The 18,764-nt window shown below is 41.1% G+C and overlaps 2 protein-coding genes and 1 long non-coding RNA gene across 4 annotated transcripts in view; 1 reads left to right on the plus strand and 2 right to left on the minus strand.

Moving 5' to 3' along the window:
* Positions 1–169: 169 nt before the first annotated feature.
* LOC115584761 (glycerol-3-phosphate dehydrogenase [NAD(+)], cytoplasmic) lies at positions 170–7,744 on the minus strand. Its single transcript, XM_030422460.1, has 8 exons — positions 7,606–7,744; positions 6,193–6,370; positions 5,858–5,998; positions 5,150–5,288; positions 3,847–3,959; positions 1,865–2,101; positions 1,291–1,397; positions 170–1,183 (listed from the first exon to the last, which is right to left on the minus strand). The coding sequence occupies exons 1-8, from the start codon at positions 7,647–7,649 to the stop codon at positions 1,087–1,089; spliced, it is 1,056 nt and encodes a 351-aa protein (XP_030278320.1). The 5' UTR covers positions 7,650–7,744; the 3' UTR covers positions 170–1,086.
* Positions 7,705–18,727, plus strand: LOC115584763 (uncharacterized). Its single transcript, XR_003984607.1, has 4 exons — positions 7,705–7,821; positions 8,664–8,762; positions 15,603–15,794; positions 17,349–18,727. It is a non-coding gene; the product is annotated as an uncharacterized LOC115584763 (long non-coding RNA).
* LOC115584760 (acid-sensing ion channel 1-like) overlaps positions 9,624–18,764 on the minus strand; it is a 65,597-nt gene continuing 56,456 nt past the window's right edge. For both annotated transcript variants that reach the window (XM_030422458.1, XM_030422459.1), the window contains 8 exons: positions 17,654–17,804; positions 17,333–17,460; positions 16,083–16,233; positions 15,900–15,956; positions 15,565–15,718; positions 14,816–14,907; positions 14,653–14,732; positions 9,624–13,744 (listed from right to left, as the gene is read on the minus strand). In XM_030422458.1, the coding sequence (XP_030278318.1) occupies positions 13,625–13,744; positions 14,653–14,732; positions 14,816–14,907; positions 15,565–15,718; positions 15,900–15,956; positions 16,083–16,233; positions 17,333–17,460; positions 17,654–17,804 (933 nt within the window). In that variant the 3' untranslated portion in view covers positions 9,624–13,624. The remainder of the gene's footprint in view (positions 13,745–14,652; positions 14,733–14,815; positions 14,908–15,564; positions 15,719–15,899; positions 15,957–16,082; positions 16,234–17,332; positions 17,461–17,653; positions 17,805–18,764) is intronic.

Genomic DNA, 18,764 nt, shown 5'->3' on the forward strand with positions numbered 1-18,764 from the left:
GAGATTAAGATAAAAAATAAATGTCATTAATGTAGTAAAACAAAATATATACTCGTATGAATATTCTGACATTATTTCTTCCTACCAAGATTCCCACTGTGCTGCTGTGCAGTAAAAACAATCTAGATGATTGCCTTGCTAATGTGAGAGTGAAAAATGATCCCAGCAGTGATTTGATGACTGAATTAATTTATTCACAGACACACATTAATTTCCAAAACACATTAGCATAACTGAGTGAAAACAGGATCAGGCAGGGTTACAATGACAAATGGCAGAGTGGACGGACGGACGGACGTCATTAAGTCTTTGGTTTGACAAAAAGGACAATGTTCAAGACTTAGCAACCGTGCATTCTAAGGCACTTGCATTTTTATGTTAAAAACAGTTGCTGTGCGTTCAACAGTATGTTAATATACAGTACAAGACAGGAAGTAGTATAGTGAATTATGTAAGACACTTTAGAGCATACAAAGACATAACGTAGTGAGGTATTACATCTATAATTAAACAACTCATGGTGGACAGGCCTTCACTGGACGGCAACATAAACGTTAGATTTTCCCTCTACAGAACGATGTCAATAGGTCTTTGCCCTGAATGGTTGGCCCCAGCCAAAATCTGAATGCATGACGTTTTGCCATATAAACATTGTACAAACTGGAGTCAATGTCATCAAAAGTACTCTAAAATTCATATCAAATTGTCATATTTTTGATATCCAGTAAAGTCTGGACGTCAGTGTTAGTGTTTTTAATTTGTCTACAAAGTGACGCCATGCATTCTGATTTCATGTGGCTCAAATAAACAGAAAGAACTCGGGCATAAAGAGCTATCTGAGGAACAAAACACAGCCAACATTTAGCACTTAAAAAGACGTCAAAAGTTGAATGTCATGGATAAAGTGGTTGAACTGGAGCTGAACGCGCAAATGTTATGCAACTTCTCCGCTCACTTGGGCAGGAGCCACCTGGTTGCATGACAGCTGCGGAGTGACCCGTCATCCCCGATCTATTTCTGACAGGGTAACAGGTGAGGAAACGACAATGTTCTTCATTTAGAAGGCACTTGGTCAGTTTGCTGAGTTTACATGTGCTCGGGGTGGTTCTGCAAACAGCTTATGAACTCTGTGACTGGATGGCCCTGATAGCAGATCTGATACACTGCATTGAACAGTGGGAACCTGGAGGGAGGAGGAGGTATTGTTGAGTGCAAGGATAACGCTCGGTGATTGATGCCTTTTCTAACCAGAGCCAGTGATTGTGTGTGTCCTGCTGCTGCTCAACTTACTTGTCAATTAGGTTTTTATGATTGAGGATGAGATAGACCTCTGCGGCTGTCGCTGGTCCCTGCAGCTTCTGGCCGTTCAGCATCTCTTTCTCCAGCTCCTCGATGGACTGAGCAAGGGAGGAAACATGACATGCATGAGTGTTAAAAACATGGTAGGAGCGTTGATTACAAGCTTCCACTGCTCACATTCTCCAGGACAAAATACATTTCAGTCTAATCTGTTTTTCATGTTCCATTTATTTTTTAAAAGTATTATCCTAAGACTGGACCATAGACTGAATCGCACTCACTTCTGGATGGACAACTTGAAGTGGATTTGCATTGAGGAGATATGAGCAACTGGCAAACTTGTTTAATTGTGTTGTCATTCAAGTCGTATAGATTAAAACATGATCCGGCTTATCTGACCGTCTTGCAGTGCTTATTTCATGTGCTGTGTTGCTTTGCTAGCGTATCTGAAATCTGCGCAACAGCGACATCTAATGCCAACTGCCAATTTGGTTGAATTCAGATAAATTCTACATATTCCCTCTTCTAAAGAACAGTAGATGTAATTAGAAATCGAAGCTTTCACCTTCCCCGTCTTCACAAAAGCTTCGGCTACTCTGCGGTTGCGGCCGCCGTAGCAGGTTGTGATTAGGTCAGCCACGCCGCAGCTCTCCAGGAACGTTGCTGAGGACACGGGGCCGGCAGTGCAGAATATACGGGCGAAGGCGATCATCTCCATCAGGCCCAGTCTGATCACGGCTGCCTTCGTGTTGTCTCCGAAGCCCAGACCGTCACAGAAGCCTGCACCGACCGCAACGATGTTCTGAGGGATGAAAGAGGAGGAAAAGAGTCAGTAAAGACTGCAGATGCAAGAACTGAAAACACCTGGATACTTAAAGAATACAGACCACCTCGAGGATGATAACAGAATTCAAATACTGCAGAATTAATTAGCATAATGAACAGGAACATCAATCAAATTTTCAATTATATATGGAGCATTAATCATAGCGCCTCCCTTTAAGCGTTTTAGAAGTTTAACGCACCCCATGTTTGATAGAGGTGAAAGTTGTATAACCTCATCTTTTATCCATCAACACCCAAGAATAATTGAAGCACAAACATAGCCTCAAACAACATCGTCCCTCTCACCAAGTTATTAAAAACATTAATCCAGGTTCATGAAGCATCTGCGCAGAGTAACTCTGTTCTATATTATTTTCATTACTAACCAATCTGAATATTCTTTTTAAATGGTTTCATCAAATGTCAACAGATATGGAAAAATTGGCCAATTAAATTTCCAACGTGATGCCTTGAAATTGTTATTTTGTCCAAAACTCAAAAGGTGCTCCATTTACAATGACATACTAAAACAAAGAAAAGCAGCACATCCTCTAGTTTGAGGAGCTCAGATCAGATTGTTTTGCCATTTTTGCTTAATTATTTAATTATTATTATTATTTCACACACATAGTTACAAGCAGGGTAGAGTAGCCAAAAAATGTACTCAAGTAAAAGTACTGTACTTTTTAAAAACAGTTAAGTAAAAGTGAAAGTAGTCATCAATATACATACTTGAGGTAGAGTATGACAGTACTTAAGCAGTAAGTAAATTAACAAACAAAACACTATTACTAAACTACTACTACTAGTATTTAAAAGGCGTACTGCAGCTTCAGCCACTATTCTGCTTTGAACACGTCATCTGGAGATGTGGGCTGTGGTAAAACAACATCACTCCAGCAGACTTGGGACCAGCTGACCACCTGACTCTTAACTGTTGAATAATAAATAAATACAAAAAGTTAAAATAACTATTTTTCTCAAAAATAAATCCACTTAAATGTGCTTCATTAAAACTAAAACCTCTCAAAAAGTTACTTAAGTACATGTAACAAAGTAAATGTAACTCATTACTAACCACCCCCGGTTACAAGTGACATCTTTAATATAAATATTATACAAGTGTGTTAATATTGAGATGACAAATATCTGACGGCTTTCAGCTCACAAATATTCTATCCTCAGTTGGCCTGCTAAACAAAACATAAATCTGGAAACACTGGAATAAATGGTGGCACTTTGACTGTTGAGCATGTGTAAGATAATATATTTGTGCCTTTGAAAACCATGATGACAATGTTTTATGTTTTATTATTAGACATTTGGAGTTGGGCATGCATCCAAGGAGATTTATTCAGTTGGTGTTGTTGCTCAGAAACCAAACTAAATGTCACTTTACGTAATTTGTCAGAAGTCTTTTATTGGTTGTGTAAACTCCTGTGTATAATCGAGCAGATTTACCTTTACAACGACATTTTATATTTGACAAGGCTGCAGCGGTGGAATGCGACTAAGTGCATTCGTTTCTGTGTCTGACATTTTGCCCAGTGCACAAAGACAGAGCTGCAGAGAGCTTTGCAGCTGTTGTGACTGCTAAATGGATACTTGTCTGGCTAAGCTCTTTTCCAGGTTGCATCACAGTCATGTTAGCAAACTGATGTGAAAGGAGAAATGCAAGAAATAAGCACTCCACTTCTTCTGTGTTTTGTAATAAAAACTGACCTTCAGCGCTCCACAGATTTCCACCACATCGTACTCTTCTACGACAGTGACTCTGAAGTTGTTGGTCTGCATGAGTTCCTTCAGGAGAGCCCCGTGGTCTTTATTCTTACATCCTGAAAGCAGAAAAAAAACAAACTGGTTTATGTCAAGAAAGAAACCACCATTTAAAGAATTTAAAATCAGGAGTCATGATTAAAATACAATGACTTTGCATCTAGAATACAGCTGAAGGCCTCAAACGAGTTACATTTCCCAGCCCTGATATTAATCCTGTAAAAAACAGGTTAGTGTTCCGGCTCTACACTAATAATAAATCCCACGAAGAATGTGGCGCAGATCAAGCAAATGTCAAAGTGAACCAAAACGCTCTCTCATTTACACAACAGATTAAACTTTCACCCCATCGTGCTGACGATGCAGAGAGCTCGAGAACAAACTGCAACAAACGTCCTTCTGGCTTCAAGGCTGAAACCGGCTCATCACATCTTTAAATCCTGATCAAAGTACAACTTTGTGCTAATTAAAGCAACATTATGTAGAATTTAGCAGTATGGGGGGGGGTTTCTGATTTCAGCACCACTGTCATAAATACAAATCCCAGGTCTGTAGTAATTTGTCAGATGTAATGCAAGGTGCTGACTACTGTGAGAAATCAAAGTTTTCCATTCAGTAATCAATGTGCTGTAAAGACCATATCAGGATGTGAGAGGAGGAAAGAAGACTCCCCAATTGGGGTGAGGGTCAGGAAGTCACATGAGGGGCAATTCTCTCTGCCTGAAGTGTTTACAGGAAGGTTGCTAGGATGATATTTACTGTCCTACTAAAACATCAAAAGGGTCACTGTCCTGGGAAAGGCCTGATCAACTCAAACATCAGGGGGGTCACTGTTTTGGGGAAGGAGTAATTAACAACTGTTGTAAAAGTGTGTGACCCCTACTCTGTTGTATTTAAGCTGGAGGACTGCAGAGAACACTCTGGGTCTTTTCTCCATGCAGCATGTGTTAAAAGAGATCCGATTCATCACGCCAAGTCTAAAATTCCTCTGAGAATTAGCAACTCTCTACCTCACAAAGGAGAACTTCAACTACACTACAAACAAAAGCCATTACATCATAACAATGTTATGTGTTGAAAACTTGTATGTTGAAGTAAGCGTGTATAACGCTGTGATCCTACCCTCTCACTGAAGGTACACAGTGCAAAAACAAGTGAGGGAGACACCATTCACCCCATTACAAGACACTGAACCATCAACATGATTTAAAAGATTTAAAAAAAAACATGCAACAGAGATCAGACTAACCAATGGTGGTCTCACAAAACTTCTCATCGGCGACCTCATTGGCAATGTTAGCTCCCATCAGCACGCTCATGGTGATCCCAAGCTTCTCCTGGATCACATCCGAGATGAGTTTGAGTCCATCAGGCCCCTCGTCGACACCCTGGAAAAACAAACACAGGGACAGGCGGTGTATTTACATTAGTCCACACCGCACGCTAGAGACAAAGTCCAGCCCCTTCCTGTGTTCCCCATGGGACCGTATCTTCAGAACAAATGTGTATAGAAGAGGCAAATACATAATTTCCTACCCCTTGACTGTGACATTTATTACACGTTTGTCAATTCAAAAGTCAAGAAAGTCTCACTTTGACTGAAGACAGTCAAATACATTTAGTTTTTTTGTGAAACAACTCAGTGAATTACATCGTCTCACTCAATGTGCCCTCACCTCGGCACACAATAAGGGCAAAAGGGTGAGGCGTCAAACAAGACAACATCATGCAACATCACGCTCACTACCTTGCATAATCTTTCTGAAATAAAGTCCCATGGTGGTGCACCAGAAGGGGCGTGACTTCACCACTTTATTTGTGTCACTGCACAACTGGCGTACAGCTCCTTTAACCTGGCCTAAGACCGTACGAGTCTGGCATAAAACATTAAATAGCATCACACCAAAATTCACAGAAAGAAGGTGAAAAATTCATAGAGCACAAGAATGAATCGAACCTTGATGAGGGATATCCCCACGGCGTCGCACTTTATCTTGCCCTTGATGGTGTCACACACTTTCCCGACAAACTGGTGCGGGATCACGAACACCAAAATGTCTGCAGAGCTGGACGCCTCCACCAGGTCCGGGATGGCCAGCTGAGGAGGGAGGAATGATGTTAGACAGGACATACATTACTAGTCTGATGCAACCTACATTAGAGCTGGTGTAACAACCTGGTGTAGAAGCGCAGTCGTTACAGCCCGGTGCAACCATCCATTAAACACGAAAGCGAAGCAACAGGCAGAAAATTGAATCACTGTTTAACGGCGAGAAACTAACGGTTTCTTACCACATTTGCTGGAAGCTTGTGCCCAGGAAGGTACTTCACATTTTCATGGTCCATGTTTATTATTTCAGTCAGCTTGCGCCCGTTCACCATCTCCTCAAACACCCACATGTTTACGGTGGTGTCGAATTTTGAATTCTGAGCAGCGTTGGCACCCACTATCTTGGCGATGGCGGAACCCCTGCATTGTTCATAGTCAGAAGTTAGTGTTTAATTTACGTATCGTGTTACAAGTGACACTGCAATTAAAAACGCAGTGTAAACTTAAAGCAGTATGGCAGGAAAACAGTCAGTGTTGGTCCAAAGGCGATGATTAAGCGAGGTGCTTGAAATGATCCAGGATGCATTGATTTTGCCCTCCTAGTCTTGAGGTTAGACGGATGTATTGCCATCACGTGACTGCTGGCCTTATCATTACTCCTCATGTGATGTCTACTTGTTGCTCTTTGATCACCAGCTGAAGTTTCACTCCAGATAAGCTGAAAAATGTGACCTCCATGATTAGTGATTAATCAAGTGTGGAGAACTGGGCCAAACTCCATTGGGAACATCTGCTGATTTCAAGTTCCACTACAAAACAGTGATGTTACAATTGGGTCAAACCTGATTTTGAGGCAATGCTCGGATAAATCCAAGCCAACACACCAATTCTGCATGAAAGCAATGCATACAGCATGAATGGGCTTAAAGCTTAAACTTTATTCTTTCCAATCATAGCTACATTCCTGAACAAAAAGAGAGGTTATCAAATGAAATCAATCTGTAACTATAATGCCGAATTCCCAAGAGGACACTAAAGATTTATTCAAGCATATTAATTATGTTTTGCCAGATTCAGGTCATTTTTAAAATCAACATGGAAACTTAAAACTGTCCGATTATTGAATGGAGTTTGGCGTTTGGTTCCACACACATGAAAACACGCCCCGAGGTCTTCTATAGGCAGTCGTGTGAAGCCATGCCCAGTGTCGGTGTGCGTTTTTAAATGCTATCTGTAAAATAACTTTAATACATTTCTGCTGAGGAGGTGCTAACAAGAGTGAGCTAACATGTTGCTGACACAGCGAGACTGCATGACCACAAAATCCCATTAATCGTGACTGACATGTGGCCAGTTTCTGCACACTCAGCCAGACTCACAGTATGTTCCTCTAGTCGAGAGTGAACTCGTGTTTGCAGCTAACCAAACGGCATGTATTAGTAGTTCATGCTGTAAAGTCAAACTGGACGTTCTCATAGAAAAAAGAAAATGCGGCTAGTTAACGTTAGCTGCCCAGTGATGCTAAGTTGGCTAGCAACGGCACCGGGTTAACTAGCAACCTGCAACACACAGTGATGGCAACGCAGCCGCAAAGTTAGCCATGTTTTTAACACCCCGGCAGTTTTACAGCTCAGCGCACGAACACGACAACTTACCAATTTCCGGAGCCGATGATGCAGACTTTCCTCGGAGCTGCCATGGTGAGGAGGTAACACGCTGAGTGGAGGTGGACCGCACTGAGCGCCGCGGAGGACCTGCAGTGAGGTTATGTAACGAGCTGCCAGCCTCCTGTTATTGGCCCTTGTGAGGGCCGACACTGGCCCGCCCAGTGAGAGGCAGGGGCCAAGTCTGGTCAGTCATCCACCAGAGAGGTTAGTAGGCTCAGGGTTAATGGGACAGAAGTCTCCAGACTTACATCTGCATTACGTTGTTTTATGGTGCTAACAGCTTTTGGTTTGTGGAGTCCTTACAGGTGTGGGCAAACACAAGGAAAAAAACAAAACAAAACACAACCTAGGAAGTTTTGTTATTCAGTAAGATTCAGTTATCTGCAAACTAAAAAAAAAGTAGTATGAAGTCTTGTGTGTCTCCAGAGGAAGCTGAGTGTAATCTGATTATTTACCTCCAGTGATGTTACTTACAGTTGTACACAGGACTCTGGGAAAAAAATGACCTCTGACACAAAAAAGTCATCCAGGTCAGAAACCTCTGCCCTTCACGGTGGACCTAATTGGACCTTATTTCTGAAAAAGTTAGAAATGGAGAGAGACAAAAAATCCAGAAGATCCTGCTTGAACGTATGATGTTTGTCAGTTCAAAAGATAATTTCCCCCTAAAAAAGTTGCAGTTTTGTCATAATTAAAGTAAAATACAATCAGGTTTAGTGTTAAGTTTACATCATAATGCTCAACATACGTCCCCAACACAAAATGGCTGCCAACTTGGCACAGAAAACGTCCCATAACAATAAATCTGGTCATGTTGACAACTGCAGTTAAGTGAAAGAGTAGTTTGTCAGTTCTGCGAGCGAGCCAGTACACGAGACGATGAGACGACTTCACTTACATGACTGTTGGCTGCGTGGTCTTTATTATTAAGTATTTTTACTGTCTTATATTTCATGAGCTGAGCACAATTCAAGAGGGATCAAAAAGCTATTTGTTTTTCTCTATTCAATACCATACCCTTTTTTTTTTTTTTTAAACAAAATAAGGTTCCATGGGGTCCACTGGAAGCAGCGTGACTTCGGCACTCTTTACTGACTCGGAAACTCTGACTTACCACTTCCAGTAAATTTTGCTGATCAAAGCACGTAAGTAAATGTTTGATTGCAGCTGTCAGAGTGTCCATAGAAAAATCCCTGTTGGAGAAATTACCTTATGTTTTGCTTAAAATGCTTCTGTTTTCATTGAAATTTTGAATGCAGAGCTTTTTGCTTATTGGGGAGTACTGTCATGTTATTACTTAACTCAGACTGTACTGTAGCTCTGTAGCTGTCCCTGATTAGAGCCCTGCAAACCTTCTCCATGCTTCCTCCTCATTATACTCACAGGAGTTGTTCATTTTCTTTTGCTGTGCAAAAAATAGCCCAGCCCATTAAAAGTCATGAGAGCGACTGTAGAAAGATCACTGTGGGAGAAATTATTTGGTCTGGGGGGCTCAAACAAAAGAGGACCTTGTTGCATAAGAGCTGGAACAACTAATAGAAGAGGCGACGTAGGAAGGAAGAGAACTCCAGATTCAGCAGTCTAGTTTTTACATAAGCAAGCACAAAATATAGCTTACTGAAGAGTGGGTTTGCAACTGGAGTTCCACCACGAACATCAGTATGATGAAGTCACAAGTGTTCCCTCACGTGATCAAACTTCCTATTGTTTATTGAATCAACAGTCATTGAGTCACGCTTAAATCTCTGTGAGGCTGTGCTGTAGTCAGACACAGTTTAAGCTGCATGCTAACGTCAGCATGCTAACATGCTGACAAATGTTATCGTGCTGCTGTTCAGCAGCTGTAATGTCCAGGGTTTTAGCATGCTAACATGTGCAGTTGAGCACTAAACACAAAGGGCAGCTTAGGCCACAAGAATGTCATACATTTTGAAGTGGCCCCTGGTTTTTAGACAATTTCCAGCCATGATTGTAGGGACAAAAACATACATTTGGATGAGATCAAATCAAATGAAATCAAATCAATTTTATTCATATAGCCCAAAATCACAATCACATTGCCTCAGTGGGCTTTACAACCTGTACAGTGAACAACATCCTCTGTTCTTAGACCCTCGACTCGACTGAGGAAAAACTTGCCACAAGAGATGGCACATCTCCAGCTGTATAGTATTTTAAGGCAAAACTTGACATTTCCTCACTTTAACTAGGGTTGTTTTTGTGCCCAAGCCAAACTAGATCATAAGCACGGCATTGTCACAACATAAAATAGAAAACTGAATAAAGAAACATTGCCAACGTTTACACTGACAGGTTGGTGACATTAAAGGAAAAGTCATGCGGGTCACCGAAGTTGGCCTAATTAGGACACGCCATCTGGGAAACATGGGTAATAGTAGAAAATCTCATGGCAATTGATCAAATAAAAAGTTGTTGTGATGCTTCCATCCTAGAGAGGTAATTAAGAGGAAATCTGTACAGAAAATGATGCACAGTGAAAACAAAGCTATCTGCTGTAGAATGATCCAACACACCCTTTTCACGGCCAGTTTCTTGCTCACTCACTGACATGGCTAACTGGGGGGACATTTTAATATTATTGGTCACACCGGTGTTGTTCACATCCACAGATGCCTGAAAAAAGAAGCGCAGACCAGGTTTAAATGACGACACGGAACACCTCGAACTGAATAAAAGTTACATAAATTTAGCATTTAATCTTTAATATAACAACTGCTTCATTATATCACCAGACTAAAATAATCATCCTTTCATATTTTAAATGAAAACGGAGATTTTAAAAAATGGAGGCAGATATATGACAGAGCTGAAAGCACGACTTGTTCCGAGATGCATGACCTCATGCAGTGGACGCTGAGAAACACTCCAGCAGTTCATCTTCGTTTATGGACACAGTAATAAGCTGTGACTGTAGCGACACAAAAGAAAAGCCTTACACTTCAATACTGTCTTTGATAAATATTCCTTTCATATGTACAGAAGAGTTTAAACACGCAGCTAGCCTATATAAAATAAATACAACAGATACAACATTGGACGGATCAAACTGTTCTAATACAATAAGATTATTATCAATAGTCGTTGCAGTATTTACAGTAAATTACAGTCGATGGAATGATTGTGCTTGATAATAACACCACACAGCTACACAATATTACAATCCCATTCTCAGAGAATAACATAGAGCTCAACGGGAATGAATGCAAGTAGATTAATGCCAACAGAATATTGAAATATACTGAAATGGTTTGATTTTTGTAAACAGAGTCAGAGTAGAGACAGCAAATGAGACAAACCTTTAAACGTGCACATGTCATGTTTACAGCCTAACTGATGACAGATACAGTGTTCTGGACTTGAGGGCAGCGTTTCCAATTTTTCCTTTATCAGCTTCCCCAATGAGCACACACACAATGAAATACATGCGCACAGAACACACACAGATGTTGACACAGACTGCAGCCAGACGTGCGGATCAACTGTCAATCGATGGACCACATTTAAGACGCCCACTGTACAGTGCTACATGCAACTTAGAGCCCTAGAAGATGGAAAACCACATTCAAAAGTTTTATACTTGTTTATTACTTTGCCATGTTAACACACCTGAAAGGAAACTCACACAGTAAATGTGATGAACAACATCAACATGTAGCAACATGTAAAAATGTTTGACATTCCCTTATAGTAATGTACTGAAGTCTGTTTTGTTCTCTCGCCAGGACAATATTTTTGATATCTTCTGAGATTTTTACATAATGCTGTGATTGTCACTGAGAGGAAAAAATACATTATGTAGCGCCTGGCTGCCACAGAAAGAAGCTCTTTAAATATTTGTTCATAATGTGTACATTTAATCTGTTACTGTGTATCCATCTGTTGCTGTTAGATAAGAAGATTGATACCGCTGGTATTTTTGTATGTTAATGATGGTGAAATCCATTTGAACTGGGAAGTCGGAATTTCTGAGTGTTCAGTCGGCGATTTCAGCGGTAGCGTCCCGTAAAGTTTGATTTCTAGCTTGGAAAGTCGGATACACATCATCAGCCAGATGGTTGCTCAGTGCGTGAACAGCTGTGAAAGCTGCAGTTACTCTTAAGCAGTACTTCTGTCTTATTTGTGTCTCATTAAATCAGTCGTACACACAGTACTGTCCAACTTCTATCTGTGAACATGTTGTTTCTGTGCAAAAAGAACCTATTGAGACCCAACTTGAATGCAAAGTGCAAAAATGCTAACTTGTTTCCGGGTTGAAGGACTCATTCCTGCAGCAGTCTATTGGCATTTTCGCACTCTGGTTTGTGTACACATTCAACAAAATAGATTTAAAGTGTTATTTGTGAACCTTAGAAGTGCTGTAGGCAGATGTTATCATCATTTTCAGCCTTTTGCTAAACTTAAGCTAAACCGCTACTTGTTGTAGCTTCATATTTTACAGTTAGATATGAGAGTGGTATCAATGTTCTCAATTTTTTTGCCAGAAAACAACAATAAGGCTTTGTCCCAAAAGTCCAACTATTCTCAGTTTCATATCTATACAATCGGGGGTTTCACCGCTACAGCGTTAGGCTACTTGGTCTGATTTGACCAGTGGGATAGCTTCTAGTAGTGAGCTATTGTTAGCTATTCACCTTATTTTCAAATAAGGAACCAGACACGGAGCACAGCCAGTTTTTTGTTTTTATTGTGCGAGTTCCTGCCATGCACATCCGCCACTGGCTAGCATTTAGCCAACTCACTTCTCTTTGCAGCAGCTAGCACAATAAGCTGGTTAGCTCCGTTAGCTCTCATGAGGGAGGTGACAGAGCGGAAGTGCGGCACAATAACAGGAAGGTGACTAACATTTTACACCCACGTTCAGATAATAAGGTGAATATGGCGGATTTCTGTAAATCAATTTTCTGAAATTAACATTATATACAAGCATTTCACTCTTTTTCCTGGACTGTCACTCATAATAAGGGATTGTCCTTTAATTGTGGTCTTTTTCACAGCAGACACTCTGACTTGTTTAGCTGTGAAAACACAGGTGATACTTCTATCGAAGTCTGGTAACACATGGCAGTGAGCCAGCCCTTACAATACCAGGAGCCTGAAACTAAAGCAGCTAAATTCAGCCGTCATTCATGTTAAATTTACACCTGTGCTTTTTTTGTTCTTATTCTGCTATGACAAGTCAAAATGTCTCCCGATGAAAAGGCCTGCATCTGCTGTTCAACAAATGTCAACGTTCCCTCACTTTAATGCCAGCTTTTTGTACTTTTATCCTGTTTGTCTAATTTCCATAAAAGAAAGTGACCTTTTTGTTATTAATTTGCTTGGCTTGTAAATTCTTCGGGGCTGCTGTCACCCTTGCAAGATGAGGTAGTACAGTATGGTGGCAAAATGCTCCGTTTTTTTAGACTGTCGTAAGATAGGGTTGGATGACATGAATATAAAAATGAAAAAAAGGGGGGGAAAGTCAAGAACAAAGGAGCGAATGATGAAAGCAAGCCACAAAGGACAAAAGTGAAGAGTGCAAAGAACTGACATGAAGATTCCTTGTAGAAAATCTCCTCCAAAAAAACACTTTGCAAGTGAAAATGAACGACAAAAAAAACTCCTTCAAATTGACAAATGACAAACACCGAGCTGCGATTTTCAAATGCTGATTTGCTGAAGATCCATATCTTAGTTTATGCCCCTATTAACTGTATCTGTCTCTAAGTCTTGAAAAGCTGTTTTACAGATAACCATGCAGATATTCTGACATATTTGAATTCATCACAACATGTTGATCACTGGTTTCTGCCCCCCTCCCCCCCCGCGCCTTCTATGCGGCTCCTCCTGATGTCGGCCACACGCTGAATTCACCTCGCCGCTCGCAAACCTTCCAACAGTCACAGTTCACACACTTGCTCTGTTTGCTCCGCAGTCTGAGAAAACTGCAACGAACAAAGTCCACCAACACCGCTCAGAGACAAGAGAGTGCAGCGGCTGCAGAGGCCTAGTGAAAGTTACTGACGTGACACTTGACGTCATCTAAGCTCAGCACTGTTCCCTGGTCGTTGTTGTTGTTGTGCTTGTGCTTATTGTCAGAGCAGCGACACAGCTTGTACTTGATCACCTGAGGAGATAAACACAGCATCAAACGGTCTAGGTTTCAGAAATGCCGATGTCAAGTCTCCACGGAACAACTTGAAATGTCATATTAAATTTAGCCTGTTCACTTGAAGTTAAACTCTCGCCAAAATGCAGCTGAGCCTTTTTTTGTGAATGTACGCGAGTCAAACCTTCGTGTAAATGCATAGTTACGACGAAAGAGGCACTTTTAAGATTTAATGCATTTTCGTTTTCGTGTCAAAATCATTTTAAATGGGAGTGCTTCGGGCAAATTAGCGATAACCATCAAAATTGCTATTTTTAAAACACTAAGAAGGCTCGACACAACATGAAACTTTGCTCGTGGTATCACCAGGGTCTCTACACATGAACATGAGTATTGAGAACATTCTTTGTGTACACAGAGTTTACTAAAAAGAGAGTTTTTGGACAACTCACATCAGCAGATGTTTCCTCCGCTCAACGCCGTCTTGCCAATGAGAAGTGTCGATCTCCGAATGCGAAGTAACATGGGGGACAGTTAAGGTGGACCGCTCCTAAAGCTTCGTTCCATATAAACGCACGGATAATTCATTGTTTTGTCGTTAGCAAAAAACAATATCGACCTTGAAGTTGAAAAAGGAGCCTCATAAAAGAAACAATACTAAAATAAAAAAACGGAAAAGTCACGTGAGATATCGCTTGGATAGTAGTTGCTAGAAGACAGTAGCGGTCCACCTTAACTGTCCTCCATGTTATGTTGCATTCGGACCGAAAACAAAAATATGGTAAATCTTAAAAGTGCGTCTTTCGTTGTAATTTATACGAAGTTTTGACACGGGTACATTAACAAAAAAAAGCCTAAGTTGCATTTTGCCGTTTTTCACTTTAGGTAAATACTCAGTTGCAGCTTCTATTTAATTACTGTCTCACCTCATAAAGGTAGTCAAACAGCTCCAGAATGGTGAGTATGCTCGCCCCAATGAAAAGTCCCATCTGACCACCGATGTCACCTGAAATAAGAAAAATGTAAATGTATGAAAAACAGTACTGAAAGATAGTCCAATGTGCAAAGACAAATTCAGTAAATCTCGACCTAAAAGTCCAGCCACTTCATAAGCCTTCTTCTGTTCAATAGTTTCATAGTTGAGAGCCTCGAAAAAGATGTCTAAAACCAGGATATTCTCCCTGTGGAGGAAATGGAAAAACATTAATGTTCAATTTGAGGAAACTCTGACATTCAGCATTAGAAAACAGCGTTTAATGGATTCTTAACAGCCAACTTTGATGTAGTTTTAAGCAGTTTCTGCCACTAGGAGTCTCTCTATCAAAACAAAAGGGGTGAGACAGTGTTGTGTGGGGAGGAGAGAGTCTGGTGCGGAGCCCGACCTTCTGGAGGAATAAACACCAGAGCTGTTTAACAGGAGGAGAGAGCAGAGATTACTGTTTAAATTTTGGTCTTGATCTTTAATCAGTGTCTTGGTCAACATCGACAACTCCAAACGAACTATAACTGAAGGCTTAAGTACAGACAGATAATGACTAATATAGTAAAACACAATTTTGTCAAATATGTCTTCATTTGAGACATTATTACAATTGCTGCTGTGATAGATTTTAGTTGCATAATTAGTGTAGTATTTTTGTATGTATGTATATGTGACATTTTTGTTTTTTATACATGTATACATTTTATTTCGTTTAATTTTCCTTTGAAGAAAAATACATCTTATATAAATAATTTTAGATTTTTAGCAGAAATAAGTTAGTGAAAGCAACCTGAACATGTCCCCCTTTTACGATAAAGTAAATGCAGACTGTACAGTATGTTTGGTTGATCCTTACTTAATATACTGCTCAGACTTGTTGTACTTCTTTGCCAGATATTTAGCCGAGGCCTTGCTGGGGATCTTGACGAAGGAAAGCTCCTTGCTGTATCTGGTCATGTTGCACGGCGTCTCACACACACAGACGTCGTTGTCTCTCTCCACCAGGAAATCTGCAGCGAGGAAAACCAGAGCTCAGCGTGACCTTTTCAATGGATCTGTGCCACTTAAAGATGTCACGAGATGATGGTAATGTTATGTGTGTGCGGTTGTGTGTCTGTGTGTGCTTTTTTTTGTCTTTTCGTATCAGTTCCTCAACGATTCGCAGCGCACGTGGAAGAAGCCTTTTCTTACCAAGAGCTGGGTCAGCACATTCTTTGTACAGCTCGGGGGTGCAGTAGGGCGCATCGCCTGGAGCAGAAAAACAGCACACATTCACATCAAATTAGCTTTCTTTGAAGTGTCTAAAGTAGTGTTTCACTGCAGCATCATTAACGTGAATGTGATACAGCACGCAGGAAGAGCCGTTTTCCTCACCAGGCATGTGCACCATGCGACAGTTGCAGTTGTCCACCAGGTAGCGCGTCTCACAGTCGATGCGACAGGCTGTGATGCTGTAACTTTCAAAGAAGTCTGAATCCATGGCCGTCACCTTACAGTCTCCCCAGGGCGGAGGAAGATATATGAGCTGCAACAACCACACACCATACATCACATCACTTATCATACACAGCCACACTTATAAATAGGACGTTATGTAGAACAATAAATGTTGTTTTGACAACCGAAAATTAAGGAGTTTTTAAAGATTTAAACAATGTACTATGTGAATTCTGCATGGATCATTGCGCATTTATGTTTTAAATACTTTGTATATCTGAATTGCTATTTTATCATCAAACTCTGGACACATTCAGATATTTTTTCCCTATATATCTTGAGTGGCCTGTCCTCTTCCAGGCCTGTCATACTTAGTCATCCTCCTCAATCCATGCTTTTGACATATATATCACATATTCTGTCACTCTAATCTGTAATTTTGTTGGTCTGTTCTGTCAAGCAGAATCTATTGTGTGTCTGTGCGTCCTGAGATGGATCCCTCTACCGTGGCTCTGCCTGAAGTTTCTTTCATTTTTTCCAGCTGCTAAAGCGTTTTTCTGGAGTTACTTTTTCCTCACATGAATCAAAAGTCCAGGGACAGAGGATGTCGCACACTGTGCAGATTGTAAAGCTCACTGAGGCAATGTGATTTGTGATTCTGGGCAATATATAAGTTAAGCTGACTTGAAGCATTCCACATGAATCTATAGATAAGAAGGATAGAAGAATAAAGTTTGCAGACGTTGAAATCATTACAAAACTGTCAATTGCAACAATCTGTCAGAAGGACTTTACAAGATGATTCAACTAAATCCTGAGGATTTACTGAGGAACAATCGAGGGGCGGATCAGGTTTTTTGTATGTCACTTCGGACAAAAGCGTCTGCCAAATGAATAAATGTTAGTGGGCGACATTCAGTTGGAAAAATGTTACATCATGTACGTCCTTGCACAAATCAGAATGTTGTGTTTGGAATGAAACAGGATGAATGTTTCAGTGGTTGTTGCTTATGTTCACCAAATCAAATCAAACCAAAACCCACACAGTCCTGATGATGATGAAATGGCTTTTTAACTGCTAAACTCTTGATAAATAATAACTCGGGAATGCACTGAATTTGACTTCATGGGAACTTTAAGATCTCAGGTGCTTTAAAAAATGCCACATGTATGAGGATGATTTATACCCTCTGTTCCTGGCAGGAGACAAATGTCTGAAAACCGGGTGCCACTCCGAATCCGAGCTGGTCAATGAAGGATGGCTCGTCCTGACTGTGGATCTGAACTTTGACCCCAGCTTCAAAAGACGTCTCATCTGCAGGAATTCAAAGAATGAGGGATCACAGCAACACACTTCAACATTTTTTTTTTCACCAATGAATCCAGACACTCGGGTTCATGTCTCTGACTTTTTCACTCTGAGGTATTAACACACCCACACGCTGCTAGAACGTGACAGATAACCAGACGTGGCAGCCAGTGATTGAAGTGAATGATGTCCCCCTCACCTGTTTCTCCCCAGACAGGCAGGTATTCATCCTGCTGAATGTCCAGCATGAGCTCGAGTCCATTACCCATACCTCCCTTGGTGGTGATGAGGGGAGGACGTCCATCTTCCCCGGAGTTAAAGGTGTAACACTTCCCATAGCGAGTGAAGACCTGAGAGAAAAGAAAGAGAGAGAGATTTGTTTTAATCACAGGGCTGCAAAACTGCAAAGCGTTTCTTAACTACGCTTTTCCACTGGGGGTCAGTGTTTGACTCAATTTCTGATGTCAGTGTGTGTGTGTGTGTGTGTGTGTGTGTGTGTGTGTGTGTGTGTGTGAACATGTGTATGTGCGACAGAGATAGCATGAGAGGAAATGTGTGATGGTAAGGGGAAAAAAAGAGGTGAGACAAGGACGGTGGAAGAGAAAAAGGGGAAAGAGGGAAAGGAGGTCTTCCTGTGGGTTTGTGTGTTACACAATCAACCCAGTGAGGTGATGGAGACTGGCAGACCGGAGATTTAACGTTCCCTCTCATGCTCTTTATGGTACTTATAATGGACCTGATGTTACCATGGAGACCAAGCATGCCAGCCAGGAAATCATTTAATTAATGTTTTGAGAAAATGTTTAAGGAAAGCAGAGGCACAGATGTTGATGTGAAGCTGTGCGAGTTATCAGCGAAAGCACACACGACATCTTTAATCAAAACGTGGGAACGTGTCAGTGTGGAGCATTTCTTTGGCCAAGAGTTAATCTTGCAATGGAGCGTTTAGCGCCGTATGAGTCACATAACCCATGCTGGGAGAGTAAGAGAGAGTGGGAGAGCAGGGCGCAACGGAGATCAAGGATGCAAAGTGAGAGAGACAGAGGCAGAGGGGGGGCTTTAGCTGCTAACGCTCAGAGCAGGCTATTGTTCAGCGTTATGGCGCGGAATGACATATCTATGATTAGAAAGAACAAACCAACCAAGTAATTGTTGAGAAAGAGTTTGGGTCCTGCCAAGGGCAGTTTAGACATTTCGGCCATCTATCAAGAAAGCAGCAAGAGATTGCTGGTTGCAGAAGCAGGCATCAATCTGAGTGGGGGGGGGGGGGGGGGGGGGGGAATAAATACTCAGCGTGATCAAGAAAGGCA

This window comes from Sparus aurata, chromosome 7 (genome assembly GCF_900880675.1).
Source record: "Sparus aurata chromosome 7, fSpaAur1.1, whole genome shotgun sequence".
Taxonomy (NCBI): Eukaryota; Metazoa; Chordata; class Actinopteri; order Spariformes; family Sparidae; genus Sparus; species Sparus aurata.